Source organism: Pseudopipra pipra, chromosome 1, assembly GCF_036250125.1.
Source record: "Pseudopipra pipra isolate bDixPip1 chromosome 1, bDixPip1.hap1, whole genome shotgun sequence".
Lineage (NCBI taxonomy): Eukaryota > Metazoa > Chordata > Aves > Passeriformes > Pipridae > Pseudopipra > Pseudopipra pipra.
The window spans coordinates 23975981-23998242 of NC_087549.1; the positions used below are offsets into that span (position 1 = coordinate 23975981).

General features: G+C 39.4%; 2 protein-coding genes across 5 annotated transcripts in view; both read left to right on the forward strand.

Annotated features, from left to right (window-relative positions):
* The window catches only part of RAD54B (RAD54 homolog B), a 62880-nt gene that overhangs the window by 8789 nt on the left and 31829 nt on the right, over positions 1-22262 (forward strand). The window contains exon 1 of one of the 4 annotated variants that reach the window (XM_064648738.1): positions 10408-10493. The exons of 2 other annotated variants lie outside the window; for them this stretch is intronic. The gene's annotated coding sequence lies outside the window, so the exon portion shown is untranslated. Of the gene's footprint in view, positions 1-10407; positions 10494-16761; positions 17097-22262 lie in introns of those variants that run through there. One more of the 4 variants, XM_064648730.1, reaches the window with a different exon arrangement.
* On the forward strand, positions 9393-16640 carry FSBP (fibrinogen silencer binding protein). Its single transcript, XM_064648750.1, has 2 exons — positions 9393-10493; positions 15144-16640. The coding sequence occupies exons 1-2, from the start codon at positions 10123-10125 to the stop codon at positions 15667-15669; spliced, it is 897 nt and encodes a 298-aa protein (XP_064504820.1). The 5' UTR covers positions 9393-10122; the 3' UTR covers positions 15670-16640.

Consider the following 22262-nt stretch of genomic DNA (forward strand, 5'->3'; position numbering starts at 1 on the left):
ATTCATAATACAGTACTTGTTGACACTGACAATGGATCTGGGTGGGGGCAGGTAATTTATTTGACATTGTCATTAGTGTTTTTTCTCACATGCCTCCAGAGAATTCTATCAGCTAAGTCTCCATGCTCTTTAAAAATGAAAATTACTTTAACATTCCTAAACTATTTAACAGTAAGTGAAAACAAAATCATAAATGTGTTTGGAAGGATATTATTGCACCTCTTAAGTGCTTGGTTTCTACTTGTCCTCATTACATTCTGAGAATCTATAAGCAATAACAAGAAAATACAAATAATTTGAATGGAAGAAACAATGGACAGGCAGATCCCTGAACTGTACTTAGTATCTCAGTGTTGCTGGTGAGCAGGATTGGCCAGAACTCAGGTTTTTACTCACATTTTCATCTTCAACTTAATGTTTTTAATACCTATAACTTTATATATATAAAACATAATGAATTTAATTGATGCCTATTATCTGAGTTTACAGCTTGCCTTCTGTTGGTATTCTTACTTTAGGAGAATGTTGCTCTGTTTTACTCTTTGAGCTTACTACACCATGTGAGGAAATCAATAGCTCTTTCACCTGCACACTTAGATGCAACATTCCAGTTGGACTGAGATTTCATTCTTTGAACCTAATGTAAGTGAACAGAAAAACTGGATGTAGTTTTATTCTGTTACAGCTCACCTCCTGTTTGGTTTTTGCTTCAGGAGTACCTTGTCCTTCATCCATCTCTAACACCTGTTCATGTGTCTTCCAAGAGGAACTTTGTCAGAAGTCATACTCAGATATTATCTTTGACCTAACAATGAGGACAGATTGTAAATATTTCAATTAATGTGTTCATCCTGTGTCTCTCAATAGATGTTGCTGAATGCTTTCCATGCTGATGATATTAATGGTATTTATTATTTACGTGTTCTGAATATATTTTCTTTATCTTCTCTGCAGTGTTAATGTTTACTGAGTGCATTGGTCTGTAAGGTTTGGACTCTTTACACACTTAAGTTTCCTTTTCCGTAATGGGAATCTTTGTTGGCTCCTTCAGCTTTCTAGAACATTGTTACAGGTCTGTCTGATACCTTCTATCACTTGATATGAATAAAAATCCTCTTAACCAATTAATTTGAATATTATAAGAGACAATCCACTGTTCATTTATGACAGTAGAAATCAATTATCTATCACTTTTAATCAGAGGATTCAGAGGATTAAATGATGTTATTTTCAGGGTTTGTCATATTGTCCAGTTTCAGTCTAACTGCTTACTTTAGGTTTCTAGATAACACAAAAACATTCAGGCCTGGCATCTCATAATCAAGCATATTATTGCTAGAATTACTTGGATGTCTGCAAAAGTAGAAGTATTAATTCAGTTTCTATTGTTGCACTTTACAGATGAACTGGAAAAGATATTCCAGTGAGGAGTATTTTTACCATCTGTCTGTTTAAGTGGTGGAGCTGCACGTATAGCTGCAGCTCATTCAAAACCTTGAAATGTTTTTATAAACAGCTGGTAAAGCAGTTAAGTGTTTGGGTAAAAGATACTGCATAAACATCTGTAGCTCTTAATAATTACCAAGTACACCTTAGCACAGCTAAGGTGCAACTGGATGCCTGAGTGTAAGTAATTTATTACTGCATTGTTTGCAAGTTAGATTTTGCAAGTTTGTGAATTTGTTATAATTTCTTATTCAGAATATTACCAAAGTACTTTGCTAGCTCTTTATGTTTCACAATGACCTCCTTCTCCTTGCAATGTTCTAGACAGAATAGTTTGTAATAGTGAATAGACACATTGAAAGACAAGCCGATTCTCAATTCAGAATAGTTTCATTGCTATTTAGTGTCATCTGTACCTGTTTGATCAGGCCATCTTAGGAAATGGGGATTGGTTAATAAAACTGGATTGATGTACATGTATCATAAGAGAAATTGTCTATATCTCTGGTGGGAAATTGCTTCCACAAGCATTCATTTATTGCATCAGCCACAGTGGGTATACACACACAGTGTCACTGGCCCAGTACCACACTGCCAGCAGTCAATGTGTTGCAGGGAGACTTGTTAGAGAGACTTCTGTGCCCTAGATGGCTTGTGTTTTCACTTTGGGACTCTTTGGCATCTCCTCAGGACAACACTTTTTAGTTGGTGCTCTTCCTTAGGATGTGAGATGATTTCTTCTACTCTGCTGCTGTTTTAAGACCTTCCCTGGCATTTTCCCAGGTGACTAAACACTCGAAATTCCCTGGGCTGTTGTCATGTCCCTAACCGTTGTTACTCATCCTGAATTTGGGATGCCCACCAGCTGAGTGGTGAGATACATGGTGCCAATAGAATTATCAGCCAAGAGTGTGATGGGAAGAAGGAACTTAGAGAAGCTTCACCACCAAAAGCATCATCTCATATAATGTTCAGCAACTGCAAAGCTGCTTTCCTCGACAGGGCAGCCGTCGGCAATGCTGCTGTAAAACAAATCCAGACTTGCATAATTCTAGTGTGATATCTCCACAGTTAGCACAACCTAATTTATAATTTCATGTGATCATATCTTGCTGTCATGTGAATAACTAGGCTTTATGTAGTTATAAATGATATAACCAGGATATTTATGCATTTGAGAAAAGAGCAGTGAATTGACAGAGAAATGTACTTTTCATTTGTCCCAGTTAACTGTGCTCTGTATTTAAACTTATGAAAATAATGAAAGAGAGGGGAAGAAAACCAGAAATCAGAATAGTATTACATGATCAGAAAATAAAGAAAAAGAGTTATATTAGATGTATGATATTCAACATTTTCCAAAGAAGTTAGAGGGATTAAAATGAAAGTTTTCCAGTCACAACTTGTCTATTGAATGGAACTGAGGCTGCTTCTTTACAATGAAAAAATATAAATTGGCAGGTTCCTTACTTTTGAGTAGCAATATATCCACTATCAAAGAAAGTTGTGCTCCATGTAAAGATGATAATCTTTCATATATTTTCCTTTATATTGTTAAGTTACTGGAAATTAAAATTTGTAAACAAGAAAAAAAAAAAGACTCTTTCTTGTGCAGAAACAGAGACCTAATTTTGAAACTGCAGACAGAAAGCAAACTCCCCTTTCCAAGAGCTGGCAGGGGATGTGGTGGGAAATGAACTTACTATCCCAATATATTTATTGCAATTTAGCTCCCTGGAGTTGCATGCAAACACACAGCATATAGTCTGCCATATATATAAAAAGAAATTATCTACTTTTTCATTGAATCATTAAAAATTAGGAACTTGGAAAATACTCTGTATAGACAGTATTTTAAACGATTCAGGTTTATCAGTAATAATTCTGTTCCCTCATTCATTCAGAGAGAAGGTATTCACACAGTTTCTTCTTACTTTTTTTCTTGATTATCAAAATTTATTATCAGGCTACATGAATGTAAGATGAGCAAAAGTGAAATACATGGCTATTCGCATTTTCTTGCATGTTTTTCCTTTGCATTCTTCTGCACTTTGGAAAGTCCAAGTTTGGAGTGTTGAGGGTTGGGGTGTGTGTGTGTTCCCAGCTCTCCTGTCTCTAACAAATACAAAGGTGGACTTAAGGGAAGACAGAGAGAATGCAGCTATCAGGTGGAGGGACAAGAAATGCCTTACTGAAGGGAACTGGGAGGTTTTCTTGAGCTATCATGAGTATTATTGCAGACTAGGCCTGGATGCCTTCAAAGACAGTTGTCAAATCCTTCTGGAGCTGTGCTCATTGTTTGGATTCCCTCTGTTGCCATGCCAGCATAACTGGAGTCCAGTCCCAGCTTTTGGCTTTGGGCCTTAAGTTTTCCCCTGAAACAGAAGCTTTGTCACAATATGACTTTCCTGAAGTCAACAAGATAATAAGATAGTTATCTCACTGTCCTCAAAATATCCACTGAGCAAAATTAGAAGACTGGAGAATGCTTCTCTGTCTAATGCAGGGAATAATGCATGGTAAAGTATTTTGAGGTTAGTATTTAAAAGCATAATCTCCAAAATTTACATGTCTCTATGAAAAAATGTCAGCATTGCAGGAACTTGACTTCTCTTATACCATTTCTTTTTCTAGGGATATCTTGCTAGTGGGGATGTGATAATTTAAGCAAAATATCCTGAGAAAATCATACTTTCAAACCTTTCTGTATTTCTCAGCTGCTTCTCATCAGTCATCAAAAAGCTTGTTGGAAGAGAGGATCAGAGAAGATAAAAAGCATGTATTAGGAATGGACATACTTCTTAATTTGTAAAGAATGGTTCTCTTAGCTTTTCTATTTTTATGGACCTGACTTATAAAGTGAAGAGCTAATTCATGGTGCCATATAGTCACATAGTATTATAATTTATAGTTCTTTAGCTTTAAGCCAAACTTAGTTTGAAGGCTGGTTATAGATCTGAATGTGTAGGCCTTGGAATGTCAGACTGAGATGAAGATAAATTCTTTAAAATTTGGCATGGAAGGCATTTTAATTGTCTAAGGGATATATTTATTCCCCATTTCAGTGGGCTAAATGTTGAGAGAATGCCTTACATCAGCAGAGGGAACGGAAGTGTAGTTAGGTTTTATGCTTGGAATTTTAGCTGATAAGAGCCTTGTTGTTGCAGCAGTTGGAGGAACTGTTAGAGGTTAGAAGTTAATACAGGCTAGATGGTGATCATAAAAATAGATGCAGGAAAAAAAAGACGTAGAGCTTCCCCTTGTTTGCCCCACCCCCAATGCAGGACAGAGGTTTTAGAATAATTGTACAGGAGAAAGGAAAAGAGTGGTCTGAGAGGTCCAGGTACACCAAGGATAAGAATAAGGAAGTACAAAAGTGATGGTAAAAGTGTTGATGAAGATGAGAGGAAAAAATCAAGTGACATGAGAAAGCCATTTGAAATACAACTTAAGTAATCTAAAAGTACTTCTAAAAGATCTGGTGCAAATGTATTTAAGCACTCTTAACTTCCAGGTGGGGTTGTCTTGCAATTTTCATTTTACAAAACTTTGTCATCTTCAACCCTCTTCTTAATGAATAGTGCCTGTACCCCTTAGCTTTAGAGACTGCCCATGAAACAACTGTTCCTATGAGAAATCTCTGGAGTTGAAAGCTTTCTCACCCACCCTTTGCTGCAGCAGGCTCTTAAAGACAAGCAGATTGAATGACTTGGCACTGTCTTGGTATCGTGTCAGTAGAAAGGACTATATGATGACCTAATGGTCAAATGTCTTGATACTTGCCAAATGTTTCCATTGCCAGTATAGCCCAGTATATTCACTGATGGGTAACATACACCATCCTATCTGCTGAATCTTCTTACTGTTTATCATGAGCACAAGAGTACCAGGGTTTCATTTGAGCTTTGATTCAAATCTTGCAATTGTCCTCTTGTTCTCTAAGACTTTCAGGCTCCTTGGTGATTGAAAATTCTAACCCCCAGGTCTCTGTAGAGCCGGTTTACTTGCGTATTACTAAATAAGAACAGAAGTCCTTCAGACTTATCCTGGGGCTACCACTTTGTGGGCAAAGCACCTTCACAGCTCTTGGCAATCTGTTGGTTTGGTATTTTTTGCACTGGAAGGTCCCAGCCTAAATCACTCAAGCTGGCGTCATTCCCTTCAATATTCATGTTTGCTGTCTGATCCAAACTGCATCTTTCAAAACAGCTGCTTTCTTAGGGCATCCTTAATTCTCTCAGATGTCTTTTTGCCTTTGAATCATGTGCTTTATAGTGATTCTTTTTTTTATGTCTGTCATGGAGAGATTCCTCCTCAGTTCTGTGTGACAAAGGATTCTTCCTCTCCCTCTAAGATGCTCCCCTGATTTAAGACATTGTCCTTTTCTGGGTGTTCTGTCTCGTAATGTGCCTAAATTTACATGGGCCACTTGATGCAGTTATTGGCCATGATATAAACCTATCACTTGCAAAATTTGTGCCCACCAAGCTTTCTCAGCAATTCACAGTAATGCGGCTACTTTAATCCCTGATCGTGTTATAGCTGTGACTAATTAATCTCAATAGCTCTCCAGACGGGACGGTTTGTATCTTTTTCTGGTAGTAATTCTAGACATTTTCACAGCAAACCCCCTGAATTTACCTGTTACCTGTAGTTCTAAGTCTTATTTCCCAGCTGTTGAAGTTCTTCAACTGTTGTTGTCCCCTCAGTTGTGTTAATACAAGTCTTTAAGAATATGGTTTGCAATTCACCCTACAATCATCCAGATAAGAGGCTGAAAAAGCTTTCTTTTTGTGAATTATTTGTCCTGTGGCATACTGGATCAGGGAACTACTAACCCAGCTCAGAAAAAATTATTAATGTGAGGACACATCAGTTCCCTGGTCTGATTTGCTCAGAAGATTTGTGAGTGCTCATACCAGCACAGTGAAGGGGCAGGAACATGCCACAGTTGGGGGGAGGCATAAATTACTGTTTTGGCAATGTACCACATTTATGTTGACTTAAACCAATTATTAAATTATTATGCTTGCAAAATAAATAAATAAATAGATTATTCTGCAGCTGGATCATCTTGCTGAACTGGCTGTACCCTGTGTTGCGTAAGTGCAAGTGGTGGTGGTGGAAGGTGTAGAATGAAGGGTGGATTGTGGAAACTTTTTTTTTTTGTAATTGTCTTGGAGCTACACCTATTGTTTCAGCTCAAAGTCTATACATATCATTAATATCCAGGCTTTCCACTTTCTGTGATTTCTCATCCAAGTACTGGTATGACCTTAGGCTGATGAGCAAAGCTATTTTAAAAAGGAAAAAAAAAAGGAAGGAAAAAATCTTGGTTGGTAGCCAGCTTCATTTTTTACAAGGGTTATTTTACAGTCATGTAATTCAGACATTCCATCAGGCACTTGCTCAAAAGAAAACTTTATAGCAGTATTTTGCTATAATTATTTAAGTGTGGAAACTTGGTCTCTCTAACAACATTAAGAATAAGGTGATAGAATGATACAAGTTTAGATAGGTCTAATATAAGGAGTTGCTGCATCAGGTAGCCCATTATAGAGGAGACTGCTGCACCTCCTTGTGGCCAGGACCATAAGGATGTATCCCTAAGAGGCACATGTGCACACTGTATGTGTATATACAGCCAGACATCAAAAAATGCAGCACTTGCACAAACACAAGCAGCTTCAATGGCCTCATCCTTTCCCTTCACTGGCTGACTGTGATGAAAACTGTTTGTGGGGAGTACTTATGTACATGACATGGATCCAGCAGCAAGTGGCCTTGAATTCTTATTCTGCTCAGTTACTGGTCCCTAGATCCCCTTGTCTCCCAGTTGTCTCACAAAAATGCACTGGGTCTCTCTGGCAGCTGGTCTGGGTTTATGACCTTGCCAGTGGCCAGTTGCCAGGTGTCCTGGTGTCCCTCCAGCAGCCAAATCTCAGACCTTCTGGTCTCTGCAGTATCTGGCCCAGACTCACAGTCGCTCCAGTTCTTGAATCCCAAGCCTATTGCCTGTCTAGTCCGGCTTGGTGTTTGCCAGAGGTCACACACACACAGGTATCCAGGCAGTGTGCCTCAGCTTCAGTCTCTCTGCTTGCCAGTGCCTGTTCAGCACCTGGCCCACTGTGACCCGTGGTACAACTCTGGCTGCTGGCATATACGCTTCCATACATTGTTATGCAGAATGAAGATTCCCCTCACACAGGAAAATAGTTTACTACAAATGTAGTGTAACAAGAAGATAGTACAATCTGCAATGATCAGGTGCAGGGCATGGCTGAACAACCATGAGCAGCCACCTGTTTACATGCACCTACTCCCTCTTATGCCTTTTCCCCCCCCCCCAGTATCTTCTTATGCTTGTTCTGTCCAAAACCACTTCCATGGTTTACCCTCCCTTGTCTTGCCTTCATTTCTTCCTCTAAATATCCTATACTGTCTTCTCCAATCCCAAAATACTATTCCTGGCATCTCACAATGAGTCCCATCCCAGTGGGCAGTAAGCCCCTCCTTCAGTCTGCAAGGTGGCCTAGAGAGAGCCTCTTCTTGGAACTTGTCCCTCTGGGTCACACCCTCGGCCCTGGGAGCAGCCGAACTGAGGGCTTGGTTTCTTTCATTTGGGTTATGTGGATTCCTCTGCCTGACACTTTTCACTTGTGCTCCTTGTGTCTGTGGGGAGGAGCCTTTAATCACACAACCTAACAGTGACTTCTTTTTGTCACTAAAATGTCAAGAGACTGGGCGGGCACTGCACAACTGCTTCAACAGCGGATGGTACAGCTTGCCTCTGACTATTTAATTCTAATACTGCCAGAGCCTAAACTACCTGAAGCACATCCAATTTTTTTTTTTTCGGTTACAGAAGAACAACAAAGTGCATAAATTAGGGGGGGAAAAAAGGATAGCCACCAGCTTTGTACTCTTAATATTAGTAAAGTGCAAAGTGAGAGGAAATAGGGAAGGATTAGGTGTTTAAAAGTGGTGGTTTTCATATAGTGCTTCTAACCACAAGAGTATTTTGTTTCTCAAATTTGAGTATAATAGGCTTCAGACTATAAAATGCTTTATTTAATCTTGGTTTGAAAGCAATTCCAGCAAAGTGGACTGGTCCCAATTTCGTTGGGTGGTACAGGAAAGCCAAGTCTCAGAAAGGGTTCCAGAAGTGCTTGTTATTCTAAATGCTAATTGATTTTCAGCAGTTAAAAGTCTCCTTTTGTTTAATGTGAATTTCTTGTTTTGAATGTGGCTTGTGTCTGCTTTGGGTTTGGGTTTTCTCCCCTTAGAGCAAACAAGTTTATACCTAGATCTTTATAGCCTTAGGATATTTCAAGCTATATAATTATTTCTCTTTCCTCCCCCCCCCCCGCCTTGCTTCTAGGCTCCCTTGTTTTCAAGGCTGAACATGTTAAGCTTAGGAAGCTGTTGCCACTATCTCAAATGGTGTTTGTTTCCACCCTCCGGACTCTTTCAGTGGAGTACGTAATTTTTCAAACTTAGTTTTGCTTTTCGTGTTTGAGAGCACCTCTCCTTCCATCTGCAGGTTTTTCTCTTTCTCCCATTTGTTGATTTAGTTTAGACCACACAGATGTAAAGCCTTGCGTGCGTTTTTATGTGAAGACTTGGCTTAAGGCGATACGTTGTTGAGTAGACATTAGGAATGCAGGCACGTCTTGCTAACAAAAATCAGATTTTTTTTTTTATCCTGAAAGAATGCCTGGATGTGTTATAATACAAGTCGTTTGTTTGCTGGTGGATATTAGCAGATCCCGGTACCCGCACGCTGTAACGCACTCGGTGAATCCGTCACGACTCGGCCGCAGCCCTTGTGCGTCCTCGCAGCCCGCGGCCGAGGGGCGATGCCGCGGGCCGGGGCGACCCGCGAGCCGCCTCAGGGCCGGCGCGGCGGCGCTCGGGGCCCGCTCGCACCGGGGCGTTCGTGCCGCTCCCGCCGGTGCCGAAGCCCGGCCGGGGAGCGCAGCGGGCTCTTTAAGAAGCCCCCGTGTCGGTGGCTGTCGCCGGCTGCCAAGTGCGGGAGAAGCCGAGCTTTGCGGCGAAGCCCGAGCGTAACCAGCCGGCTGGGGGAGATGCCGCCCCGCGGTGACTGACAGCAGGACCAGCTCTATGCAAATGGCGCCGGGGGCTCTGCCGGGGCTCTCTCCACACGCCGCCGCCTCTCGCCTCCCGCGCCCCGTAACGCGCCGCGCCTCGCACAAAGCAATTGTTGCTTTTTTGAGGGACGTCGTTTTACACGTAAAATCATCTCCAGCACGGTTTCAGTTTGAGATACGTGTGAGGGAGCTGGGGAGATGTGTCAGAGCTTGTTACTCAAGCTAAATTAGGTAATTTTTAGCTGGGTAACGTGCTAATCTTTAAACCTTTATGTTTCTAAATCCTGCGTATGTCTGGTCTCTTCATACAAAAGTGTATTTTGCTTGTTTCTTCTCGCCTTCTTCAGTCTGAAGCCTTATGTAGGTCAGGCTTGGCTTAAGCAGATTTCCTGAACCTGCGTCAGCTTAAGCTGAAGGAATTTTAATAAACCCTCCCTTGTAGGCGTGGGCCTAAATGAGACTAGCCTAGTTAAGCCTGATCTTTTTCTGTTTGTGAAAAAGAGCTGAGCAGAGCTAGGGGCTGCATGGTGGCTCCAGGAACGGCTTCCTTAATTCAAAGGTAACAATGGTTGGGAAGGCCAGATCTTCTAATTTTACCTTATCTGAAAAGCTCGATTTGCTAAAACTCGTGAAGCCGTACGTTAAAATTCTCGAGGAACATACCAATAAGCATTCTGTAATAGTGGAAAAAAACAAATGCTGGGATATCATAGCTGATAACTACAATGCCATCGGAGTAGATCGCCCTCCTCGTACTGCACAGGGCCTGCGCACGCTGTACAAGAGGCTCAAAGAATATGCCAAACAGGAGCTATTGCAGCAAAAGGAGACTCACTCAGATTGTCAAAGCAGCATTTCCGAGCCAACCAAGAAAGTTGTGGAGATGATTCCACAGATTTCCAATGTGTGTTTAAGAGACAGGAGCGGTGTTCAAAGGTGAGACAATTCTTTTTACTTTGTTACTGAATGAAAATTATGGCGCCTCCTATCTACTATGTAACGCTTTTGCTTGTGCTCAGGCTCCTAGAGGAAATGTTTATCAGAGAAAATTCCCAAATGGGGAACAATGACAAAAATAATACTGCTTTTGTTTTATGGGAAGCTTTATGGTGACTTAGCACTGCATTCTTTTTTTTTTTTTTGTTCAGCTCTCTTTCAAAGCTTGTTTCAGAGTCTTTGTCATACTCTGGAAAGTGAGGGTTAAGAGAGAATCAAAGGGAAACAGTAGCTCCAACCTCTACCCCTCCCCTACCTTTTAATAGGCAGATTATTCAAACACTGGCAAAGTGATGGCTATTCTCCTCCATTTAAGGTAATACTGCAGTCATTTTGCAACATATGGAACTGTTAGCAGTTTATATAGGATATTTAATAAAGTTAGTTCCCAGAGCTAAGAAACCTCACTCACACATCTTTTTTCTTTCATTTACTCTGATGTTTGCATGTTACATTTTAGTTGATTCCAACCCTTAAAAAAAAAAAAAAAGACTCCACACTGCAGTGCCTTTGTGAGTGCAAATGTTTTTTTAAATTATACTTTACTTACATTGATGGTGGTTCCCTGAAGCTGGAGCAAAGCTAATTGAAGTCTAAACTCCAAACAATTCTGTGTCTTACATGAGGTAGTTTAAATACAGAGAGAAACTAAGAGGTACAGCATTAGAAGTTGTTTTTTTTTTCTTTTTTTTTGGTAGGTTATTTTTTTTTTTTACTGCTCAGTAAAGTGAGACACACTGTCTAGATTTGAGCCAGACATAATACAGGCAGGCAGCGTTCAGGCTTTCTCCCACAGCTGGCTAATGCCCCTCATATCTGACTTGCAACACTCTGCTGGTTCTGTATTGGTCCTTGAGGGATCAAAAAATGCCTGGGTCAGGTTTTGGTTTCTCCAGATACAAAAACTAAGCTTGGGGGGGCGGGGTGGGGAGTCAAATAACTCCCCAGCAACCTTGAGAAAGCTCTGATTTTTCTTATTTTCCCAAGCAGATTAATGGGAAGCAAACTTTCCATATTTTAATCAGATGTACTGACAGTGGGTGCAGCAGCGTAACACTCTAAGAAAACCTGGCATGCGCACACTCGCTGAATTGGACTCATGGTGCCACTGGTTGAACTGAATGGTAACAATTGTCTAAATCCCAACATGCCAGATGCTCTAAAAATATGCTGTTGTGGGTCCTTTGCTTAAAGAAGTCTAAAGCAACTGGGCTGTGCTGCTGCTCCTGGTGAATGCCCCTGGAGGAACCATTCCAAAGAATTCTCTGGAACAAAATGAGGCTTTTAATTGCGCTAATAAAGGTTTCAGTGTCTTGACTACCAACTTTTGTAAGGAGGGGAGAGAAAAAATAGTGTGAGAACTTTGGTTTGTAGATCGGCTTATAAAAAGCACTGACGCTTTTAGGGAATGATTAAGAGCTAATGATCTCCATAGTTTGTCTCCTATAATTTAAACAATTTTTGCAGTTCTTTATGGGTCTGGGAACACTGACTTGATTATTGCTTACCCAAAATGGTTCATCTTAGGAACAACCACTACACTGTGTCCTGAAAGAAAACAATATAATTTAAAAGATTATTTTTTTCCCTGCCCAAACACATCGTTGTTTGATACTTCTAATTTTAACTCTGAGTTGCATTTTACCCTAGTTTTATAAACCCTGTACTGGGTTTTAACTCCCTGGGATGTGGCTTAGGTTCTGTAGGAGGGAAATACAACTTAAAATGAGTCCAAATTCTTAATCGCACCTTTAAGCAATTTCTAGCTCACTGTGATTAAGCAAAACCTGGTGAATCATGGGTGCCTGCAGGGTTATAAACACCATGCCCCAATTGTGGTAACTGTTGTTTGTCTTTCTTTCAGTCAAGTTGTCAGAAACCACATTAGTAACCACCATACAGGCAGCTCTTTTGTTTCTCAATTCCTTCTTTCTCTATTTGCTGTCTAATTGTTTTCCTCTTAAGAGGCTGACTAAGGGGAAAAAAAAAAGCCTCATCAGAGTTACCTGAAGGTTTGATAGTTTTTTAGTTCTGTGTGGATTACACTTCGAGAGATGGATTTTTTTCACTGCTTGGAGGCTCTAGTCTATGTTAGACTAAATCTTACCTTTCTTCTATTTAACCTCTCTCACTTTCTCTTTCTGCTCTCTCTCCATTTCCTTTTGTCAGAATGACCTGCTTCTCCTGCTGGTTGTTTCCTATTTTCTCAGGCTAGAAGCTGGCCAGGAGCCAGCAAATAAGAAGGAGGGAAGCTGTATTAGAAGCTGCAGTTGGGAAGAAGGAGGAAACCCGGAATTACAGTCAGCACTAAAAAAAGTGAAAATCTGTGTTCAGAATAATGCTTTTGATGCTCAATAAGAGGAGTAAAAGGAATGTGAGAAAGAAGTATATAGGAAAAGGTGAAGCTTTGTGGCATGAGGAAGAGGCAGTAAGGGGATATAATTGATACTCCATAGGCAGCTCAGGTAACAGTCAATAGAATTAAAATTATCTTGACGTTTTCTTTGGGGGATTAAGGAAAGGTCAGTTTTCAATACCTGCTTCAGATGGACTGTTTTCAGGGTTTTTTTAAAGAATCTTTAGTTAAAATAGTTTGTGTGGTTGACAGGCTTAATTTTTTGAAAATACACTGCTCTGACCCTGATGAACTTTTTTACAACTGATTATTGAGAAGCTTTCGTGCTTTTATTCTAGCAGGAATTCTAGCATTGAATCTAGTATTTTCATGTTAATAGATGGCAGGCTAGTCAGGGTCCTTTAGAAATTGCAACCATGACTGCTTATTTCTTTTAAACCAAGAGTTTTGAAGACCATGGGATATCTAGAAGTTATGATCATGCCACATTTTTATTAAGGAGTTAGTGCATTTACATGAGAATAGGAAGTACAAATTACATTTCTTCTTGCTTCTGGGAATTTGAACCCAATCTGTTACTAACCAGGACAGTGTTTTAATAATCAAATAGTGTGTGAATTGTAGGGCTTTCAAGACATTTAAAAAGTGTAAAAAAACCCACTTTCCACCCTCCCAATTTAATAGAGAGCAACTTGGGTTCTTGTGTTGGGGAGCATCTGTGAATATTCTGTTAATCACCGATCCACTCACTGCCTTTAACTGCTAGTTAAGTAGTGGCAGTCTAGTTTTCAAAGGGTTGGGAAGTGTCTCAAATCTTCAACCCTGTTGAAGAGACCCTGTTTTAGGCAGCCATGGCCATGATGGCGCACTGGCTTCGCTGTCAATACCAAGTTAATATATTTCTGTTCCCATGTTACACTATACTGCCTTCCCAGTCATGCTGCAAGTATTCATTCTTTGCAGATCTGTACTGTAATAGATCAAGAAGCTGATCTGGCTTAAAAAAGCATTACCTGAGTAAAGGAGTGATGTGCAAAAGTGTAGCGTTTCAAGCACAACTGATGGTAGAGAAGTGTCAGGAACAGCTTGAACCATTATTATCATCAAAGCCAATGCAATGTCAAATCATGATTTGAGATGCTGCTGACTCAGGAGTTTACACAAAGACAGATGAGTAAAGTGGGCGTTGTTCTTTTGAAAGGAAATGCACAGAACCATAGGCTTTCTTAATGGAAACACTTCAGTGTCTTCTCTTGAAACTTCAGAAAAATATTAAGATTGCCAATTCAAAGAGAAGGAGCAGGGATTAGCTTGATTCTCAAATTGACTGACAAAGTCATTGTTTGGGCTCTGGTTTCTTCTCCCAAGGCTCTTTGCGTAATTTTATTTAGTGATTATTGTACCTTTTAGAAAAAAAACAAATACTTGGGTGCATGAGTCAGAAACAGGGAGCACATTAGAACAGAGGGAGATTAATAAGTTTGTGAGATGGAAATATTTCTCTCCACTCAATCTCAATTAATAATAATAATAATAATAATAATAATAATAATGGCCAGTCTTCGCAAGCGAAGATTTGGGAAAGGTCATAAACCCTTCGAGCCTGCGCAATGGATTTTTTAGGTGAGACACAGCGTGCGCTGAACTGAGCCCACCCTTTAATCCTGAGGTTCATCTGCCGGGGCCGAGCAAAGCTTGGACAGTGGCAGTGAGGTCCCCAGGACGTAGCTGGATTGCCATACAAGGCTGACGAGCTCCAGCTGCCCGGGGGGCCGGGAATTGAACCCGGGTCGCAGCGGTGCGAGTCCTGCACTCTAACCACTAGACCACCAGAGGCCCCTGAATCTCAATTAATCTCCTTGTAAAATCATATTATATATTATATAAACTCTTTCCTCTGTTACTTTCATGGCTTGGTGCTTGGGTTTTTTTATATTTTCATGTCACTAATAGCCTTCCTTGCTTCTCCAGTGCCAGAAGGGCCTCCCAAGGGGAGTTCTCTATTGGCTGTACTGCCTTTATAGCAATAGATTCTGAATGTGACATGGCTGTGTCTGTGTCACATTCTGTGTCTGTGGAAAGAGAGAGGGGTACAGGTGGTGTTCAGGCAATGAAGTAGAGGGTCCTAGGCACAGACAGCAGAGTAGTATTCAAATGAAGTTTTGGTTACTTACAGCTATGCCTTTCCAAATAGTTTTTAATGGATTATTTAAATATGATTTTGTGTGTTCTAGTGCTAGTATCGATAAAGAAACAATTGCTGGTACCAGTTCACCACAGGCAATGTTGGATCACCATCCTGCGACAGTCATGATGGACTTACAATCGGAAGAGGATGTCAAACCTCCTCCTTCTTTGATTATAGACTCACAGCAAAATGAGAACTTAGAACAAGAGGAAGAACACCAGCTGGTGCATATTATGGAAAGGTCTCCTTCAACATCAGTATCTTCAGTTGATATGAGAGTGATGATGTCTCCATCCCCTGTACCAAGAAGAGATGAGTTTTTTAGGCTTGAGGTTGGAGAACGCTTTAGACCAATGTGTAGTTATGACCCACAGATGTTACAAATGCTGAAAGAAGAGCATCAGATAATATTAGAAAACCAAAGAAAAATTGGTCTTTATGTCCAAGAAAAAAGGGATGGTTTGAAAAGAAAGCAGCAACTGGAAGAAGAACTGTTGCGAACAAAAATCAAAGTAGAGAAGCTGAAGGCAATACGACTACGGCGTGATCTGCCAGAATACAGCAATATCTAAATATTTTATTACTTCTGTCATATTCTTTGATATACTTAATAATAAATGCAGAATTGTTCCGTATGTTAATATGGATGGATCAAAATCTGGACTTGAGACGTGAAAGCGTATTTTCCACATTGTTGTTTATGTACCTTAGAAAAATACCTCGTATGCGTTTGAATGCACCAACTCTTCTGGTCTAAAGTAGTCAAATCCTGTACATTTAAGTGTTTAGATTGATAAAAATCCAAACTTTTAAAATATATCCAATTATCTCTATTGGAGTAGTGATGAACTAATGAAATTTAGTCAGATCTTGTTAAAATTTTATTCATATGCATTGTTTTTTCAAATAATCACCTTTACTATCTTAATGAAGTTACAGGTTAATAAATACATATAAGAAGGAGAAATAAGAGGTCATGTTCAAATGTCTTATTCTTTTCAAGTTGGTAAATCTTATGACAGTGGTGAGATTTTGCTGACGTATCAGCTTGGAAAACAAAATTACTGGATCGTTATATTTTTTTAATGTTCGGTAGACAGTTGAATAAATGTACATATTTTTAAAAGTTAATACTTTTTAATTGTTTCCAGTGGAGGAGTGTTTCCATAGGATATTATCAAAATAGAGACAATGAATGCAACACTTGGTTTTCAAAACTGCATGCATGTGTAATTTGTGTGTACAGTTACCATGATCGTATATTCAGTTATAGTAATTATACTGGTGATCAACCACATAAATGTCTGATTTCCTCTTTTGCATGCATAATTACTACAGTGCATGTGCAACCAAGACAGTTGCAGGTGCCTTTGATCAGTATGACTAGGACTATAAGCTACTGAAAAGAAATCCTTTCTGTATGTAAGTAACACGTGACTTGAAATCAACAGAGAATTCTGTGTTATTCTGGGTACCTTTTATAGATGCTGTTGTTCTGATCTTTCGATTAGTTTCAAATAAAAAGCCCCAAATAAAAATAAAATTGATTCTTCTGTCTGTCCTAGTAGCAGCTGTTTCCTCTGTAGTTGTGATCAACGTTCATAACTGGAAGAAAAATATCTGGAAAACATCAGTCCCAGATGATTCATTTCTTCATAATTCTAAGTCCTGCCCGTTATGAATGGATCAACAACTGCCTTAGACCTCTGGCTCCTTATTCCCCATAACAGTACTTTCCCCTTCCTCTAACCTTTAGCGCAAGAAAAGGAAATGAAGCAGAGAATCAAGGAAAAAGAGAGAACAAAGGAGATGTAATTCCTCCTGTGCCTCCCATCTCAGAGGGCCCCAACAACATAATGAACAAAAGCAATAGGAAGGAGACTGTTTCTTCCTTGCTCCCGTCACCAGTGTTTTCCCAAATTTGCTTCCTTCTCCACACCCACAGAACCTCAGCATGCAAGCATGAGGCACTGATCTGCATCAGCAGATTCTGAATGAGGTAAGCTCCTTGTGTGTCTTCTGAGTGAACCAGGTTGCCTTTGTAGCTACAGGGATAGATGCTTTTGGAAAACTATGAAGAATGGGAGCATGTGAGTTTAATTGAGGGCCAGTGGAGCTTCAAGAATTGTGGTTGAATTTTGTGACAGTAGACAAAAGAATTGATCTTGACTGTCAGGGTCCGGGATAACTTTAACAGGTTACAGGTAGGAAAAGTTGAGGAAGCAAGTCTTTTGTTTACAAACTGAGGAAAAATACAGAACAGTGAAAACAGATGTTGACAATACGGAGTTCCCTAATACTTTTTCAGTTGTTTTCTAGAGAAGAGAGCACTGTAAATGTCTTGAGAATTTTTGTGTGCACTGAAAATTATGGTGCCTGGAAAAGTGGCCATCGTTTCTGTACAGTCCTTGGCTTTCTGCTGTATTTTTTAGTTCAAGGACATTGATCTGTTTTGTGTAGCTGGAAACATTTCAATGAGACATTCACTTCCTGAGTTCACAAGAATCAAAATGCTGCCTTTAATAAATAAATAAGGATTTTATTTGTTCTACAGCACTGAATTACCTGCCCTCATCTTGTAGTTTGGAAATGTCTGGTCTTATCCTTTTAGTTGAAAATCAGAATTCTGGTTTTCAGTGGTAAGGAATTAATTTCTATTTCTTGTTTCTGTTCTTAGATATTATGCAAATGAAGAAGTTTTTAATATTTCAGAAAATAATTCCCATACAGCTCATTGTCTTGCAGTGGTTTTGAATTACAGCTAGTCCTATACTGACCACCAAAATGCTCTAGAGACTTAAGAATATTTTCTGTTGATGCTAGATGAAGAGATGACCTCCAGGGTTTCTATTGGCATGGTATTTTTATTTCGAGGACTAGAACCAGAGGAATTTCCAGTCTTGGAAAGCTTACAGTCTTTTCTGAACTGGCAGGCAAAGTAGTTGCAATAATAGGACTCTGGGTAGAGCAAAGTCTCTCTTGTGTTCTTGGTGCTGGAGGGGAGGAATGCAAATGAGTAAAGAAATAAAATACACCAGCCTGGTCAGAACTGTGCTGTTATGGTCAGTGTTCTTCCATGTTTGGTTGTTCTGGCTTTGTCTCATTTGTTAGTGAGAAGCCTTTCATTCTTATCTGCAGGCAGCAGCTCTAGTTCAGAGGTCTCTCATGCTTCTTGTTTGCTTTGTTCTCAGTTTTGTTTCTTTTGGTTTTTGGGGAGCTTGGGGAAGGGGGAGACATCTGTTAAGTCCCCTTGGAGCTTGCTGATTTCTTTACTAGTGAGGTGGTGTTTATTTCCTTTCACTATAGACATGTTTCCTCCTTTAGTGGCATTATATTGCTCTCAGAGCAGCGTGTTGCTGACTGTATATTATACTTTCTATATTGGTGAATCTGCATTTCTTTCTCACCCCACATCCGCTTTACAGTATCGGGTTGTCTGTCTGAGTCAGACTTCACTTCTCTGTGCCTGTTCCTGGGTTTTGTTCCATGTATTCCTAATGTTGGGTACACGCACCACAGCTGTGGCTGGTCCTTCTGGACCATGAAGTGCTAAGAATTTTTACTGTTCCAGCAAATGATACTGTGTTAGTGTGTGTCAAAGGGATGATAGAAAGCCCTTCCCTCCTTCACCCTCATTCTTATCCTCTTACTCCCTTCGCTACATCTGGCAGTGCCATTCACTGTCTGCATGTTTATAATGTACATAGTACAAGCAGAGTAATTTTAGGCAAGGACAATTTTTTACCGTATGTTCATGTCCTTCTACTAAGATAACTGAAATAAACTGGCCCTAGAAGTAATTTAATTCTCAACATCTAATGGATTTATGTTTAGGATTCGAATAAAAAGCTGTAACGTGATAATTGTGATGGCATCTTGTGTAATTTCATCTATCTGAGTAATTGTCTAACGATCAGTCTATAATTTTATCTGCTGCTCCCTAATTATTTTGCTTTTTTTTGTACCTCCCTGCTTCCCTCCTGTAACCTTTTGACTCCTGTGGAATCATCTCAGTGGATGTGCTTGCCTTAGATCAGAATTCTTATCACATAAAACTGGTAGGAGAGAGTACTCCAAGACCAGGAGAGATTATTCATAGCTAAAGCCTTATATATATTTCTACACATTTTCAAACTTGGTTTTTTTTCCCACATACAATGAAAACGCACAGACTATCTTCTTTGGGAAGACTTGTCCCACTTAATTTCCAATAGGCAGAGCCATTAAGTTGCTTAACATAAATAAATGAGAGTTGTTTCTGAGTGGGAGGAACAAATAAGGAATTGTGATACCCAGGCTGCCTGGCTAAGCTGTCTTTTAAAATTTCCTGTATCTTGTTTTAAACTGCTTTAGAATGGTTCAATGTGAATTTTAACTTCAATAATGTGATAAAAAAACTACTCAAGAAGATGATAAAGTGTTGTTTTCCTAAGATGTTGCTTACTTTTCCATTTTGCACATGAAAATAAAAAGAGGACTTTAAAAATATTGTTTTTAACATTAAAATGCATTAAATGTAGCTTCTCAATGTGTATCCCTAACTAGTCATGCTACTATTCTGTTTTAAATATCTAGGTCTTAAATAATTTGTGAAATGTTACTGTCTATATGTTAGATTAAAAAAAAAAAACAAAAACAACAAAAAAAGGTGCTGTTTACAGTAGTTAAAATAGTGTCTGTTAGCTGGCTATGTAACACATAACTAAATTTCAGCCATTCTGTGACCTATGTTTCTATCTCTGATAAAAACAAAAGTGCTTGCCTTGGTGTTGACCAAGTTGCCTGTGTATAGTGATAGTTGGGGCATCCAGTTTGTCTGGGCAAAATTTTTTCCATGATAAAGATACAATTTCCTGAAGTTCCACTGAATGCTAGCCAGCAAAATGTGAACTCTTCCTTGCAAAAGCTACAGTTGCTGAGTGGAAAAGTAGTTGAAAACCTCAGTTCTGATCCATGTGTGTAGGAAGGTGGATGAGGGTCAGAGAACCCAGGGAAAGCTCAGCCATCTGTAGGCATTGTCATTCCCCACCACTCCTGCCTTTCTTCCATGCTGTGGGATTTTACACTATTTTATCCTTGTGATTACACAGAATGATTCGTTGATACGTCCAAATATCTCTGAGTGAATATAACACCTTGTTTGACTCTGTATTACTCACACAAGAAGAATGTCATATAATTATCATTGAATACTTAATCAGCAGTTACTCCACATAATAGATGATTTTTATTTGCTCTTCAGCAAAACTGCAGACTTGGAAAATGCTACTGAATTTTTTTGTATTTTACATATGCAATTAAATTTATTTTTTTAAAGAAATCAATTGTTTCCTGGCCATTTCCTTTTGGCTCTTGATTTTCATCTGTAGTTAGGATAATTGCAATAATTAGCATAATTAAGCATACATATAGTGAAAAAATAATTCCACTGGATTATATTGCCCCTCTAAACTCAGTTGATGTCAGGACTTAGTTTGGTTAAGGCTCAGTCATTTTCACAGAATCACAGAATTTTCTGAGTTGGAAGGGACCCACAAGGATCATCAAGTCCAGCTCTTAAGTGAATGGCCCATATGGGGATCAAACCCACGGCATTGGTGTTATTAGCACCACACTCTAACCAACTGAGCTAATCTCAGGGTTTTTTTGTGTACTGTAGCCTGTGTGTTGCCATTTGTTTACTTTGTATGTCATGTAAGATCCTTGTCTGTATTGCTAATGCTTTCTCGGAATACGTCAGTTTTCAAAGTTTGGAACTTTCAGCATGGTTGAAATAAGAAAATCAGTTTGTAAATTACTGATTTATTTGTTGTTGTTGTTTAAGCTTTAGTTTAATAGTGAAGCAATAGGACAAAACGTTTATCTAGTTTGGGGATGGGGAGAAGAGATATGAGACTGCTTGTGGTTAGTTACAACATTATTCGTGTCCTGCAATTGCATCAGATAAAAACTGGCCAGTGTCAAGTTGTATTTGTTATTAATCACTGACAATGTCATGTCGAAGAAAGTAATTTATAAATCAGCAGCAGTTTGCAGGTAAATTTTATGTAGCCCACTTGTTGATACTATTAAGAGTAACATTTTGTGAAGGCAAAGCATTTATGTGTGGCATGTGCTGGAAATATAGAATTAGAATCTGTGTGTATACATTGCTATTGACACATTCTCTATCGTAGTATGGCGTTTGCTTAGGGCTACATTGTAAGGCACATCCTCCCCAAAAAATTGACATGGAAGTTGTGCAGGTTTCACCCAGGTGACCTTTGCATCATTTTGCATTGTAAGGAAGCTTTGGCAGTAGGTTGTACATTGTGAGGGACTTCCAGATGACATTAGTAGCATCAACTATGTTTGGCAAAACTACTTTCTGCTGTTACCTCCTCTTGGGTTATAATGTGTGGGCTCTGTGTATGCATTTGTCCTTGTTTATGTCTCAGTTTTTTTCTGTGAAACAGATTACCTGGAGAATACTCTGTTTAGGATATACTGAGTTTTGATCATCTTTCCTTTGTAGTCTTCCAGTTTCCTTGTGCTTTCGAAAAAGTACTCAAAACATGGCATCAAGCTGGTCTTTGGCCATTCCTATAAAACCTAATTCAAGTTTGTCTAATTTGTAAATCATTGGCAAACACATAACTTGGTAATTTTCAGTACAAGGTTGTTACACTTCGGATGTAGTCCATAATAAATGAATTCTTAGGAGAGCCTGTCCAGCCTGAGCACATTGAGCCATTGAGAGTGGATCAAGGACTTCTCAGCTGTGAACGCCTTGAATGAGAGCAAGAAAATGTGTCCCTCATTTTGCCACTAACAGGACAGACAGCCTCAGTAAAGGAACCACTTTGTTTAGATCCAGAGAGGATGACAGCAAGGATCCCAAGCACAGCTGTCCTTCTTTTGGGGCAGTAAGTTTTTAGGAGCTGTTAAATTGTCCAGCTAGATAGGTAATGGCCCAGCTCTTTTGCAAAAAAACCCAGCAATAGCCTGGAAAATACTGTTTGTAGCTCTGGGATTCAGAGTGCTGCATAGTATGTGCGCAGAAAAGGAGTGAATTAAGCTCATTTAGGGAATTTAGCCATTGCTGTTTGTTATAATTATTTCTGCTAGATAAAATCTATTCCTTTCAGAATAGTTTTTGTTATATAACTGTATATGCTAATTTGCT

Bases quoted from the DNA above. Each gene is read 5' to 3' on its own strand.
- FSBP (XM_064648750.1), top strand. From the start codon at position 10,123: ATGGTTGGGAAGGCCAGATCTTCTAATTTTACCTTATCTGAAAAGCTC. The intron at 10,494-15,143 runs GTGAGACAATTC...TGTGTGTTCTAG, and splicing joins GACAGGAGCGGTGTTCAAAG to TGCTAGTATCGATAAAGAAA.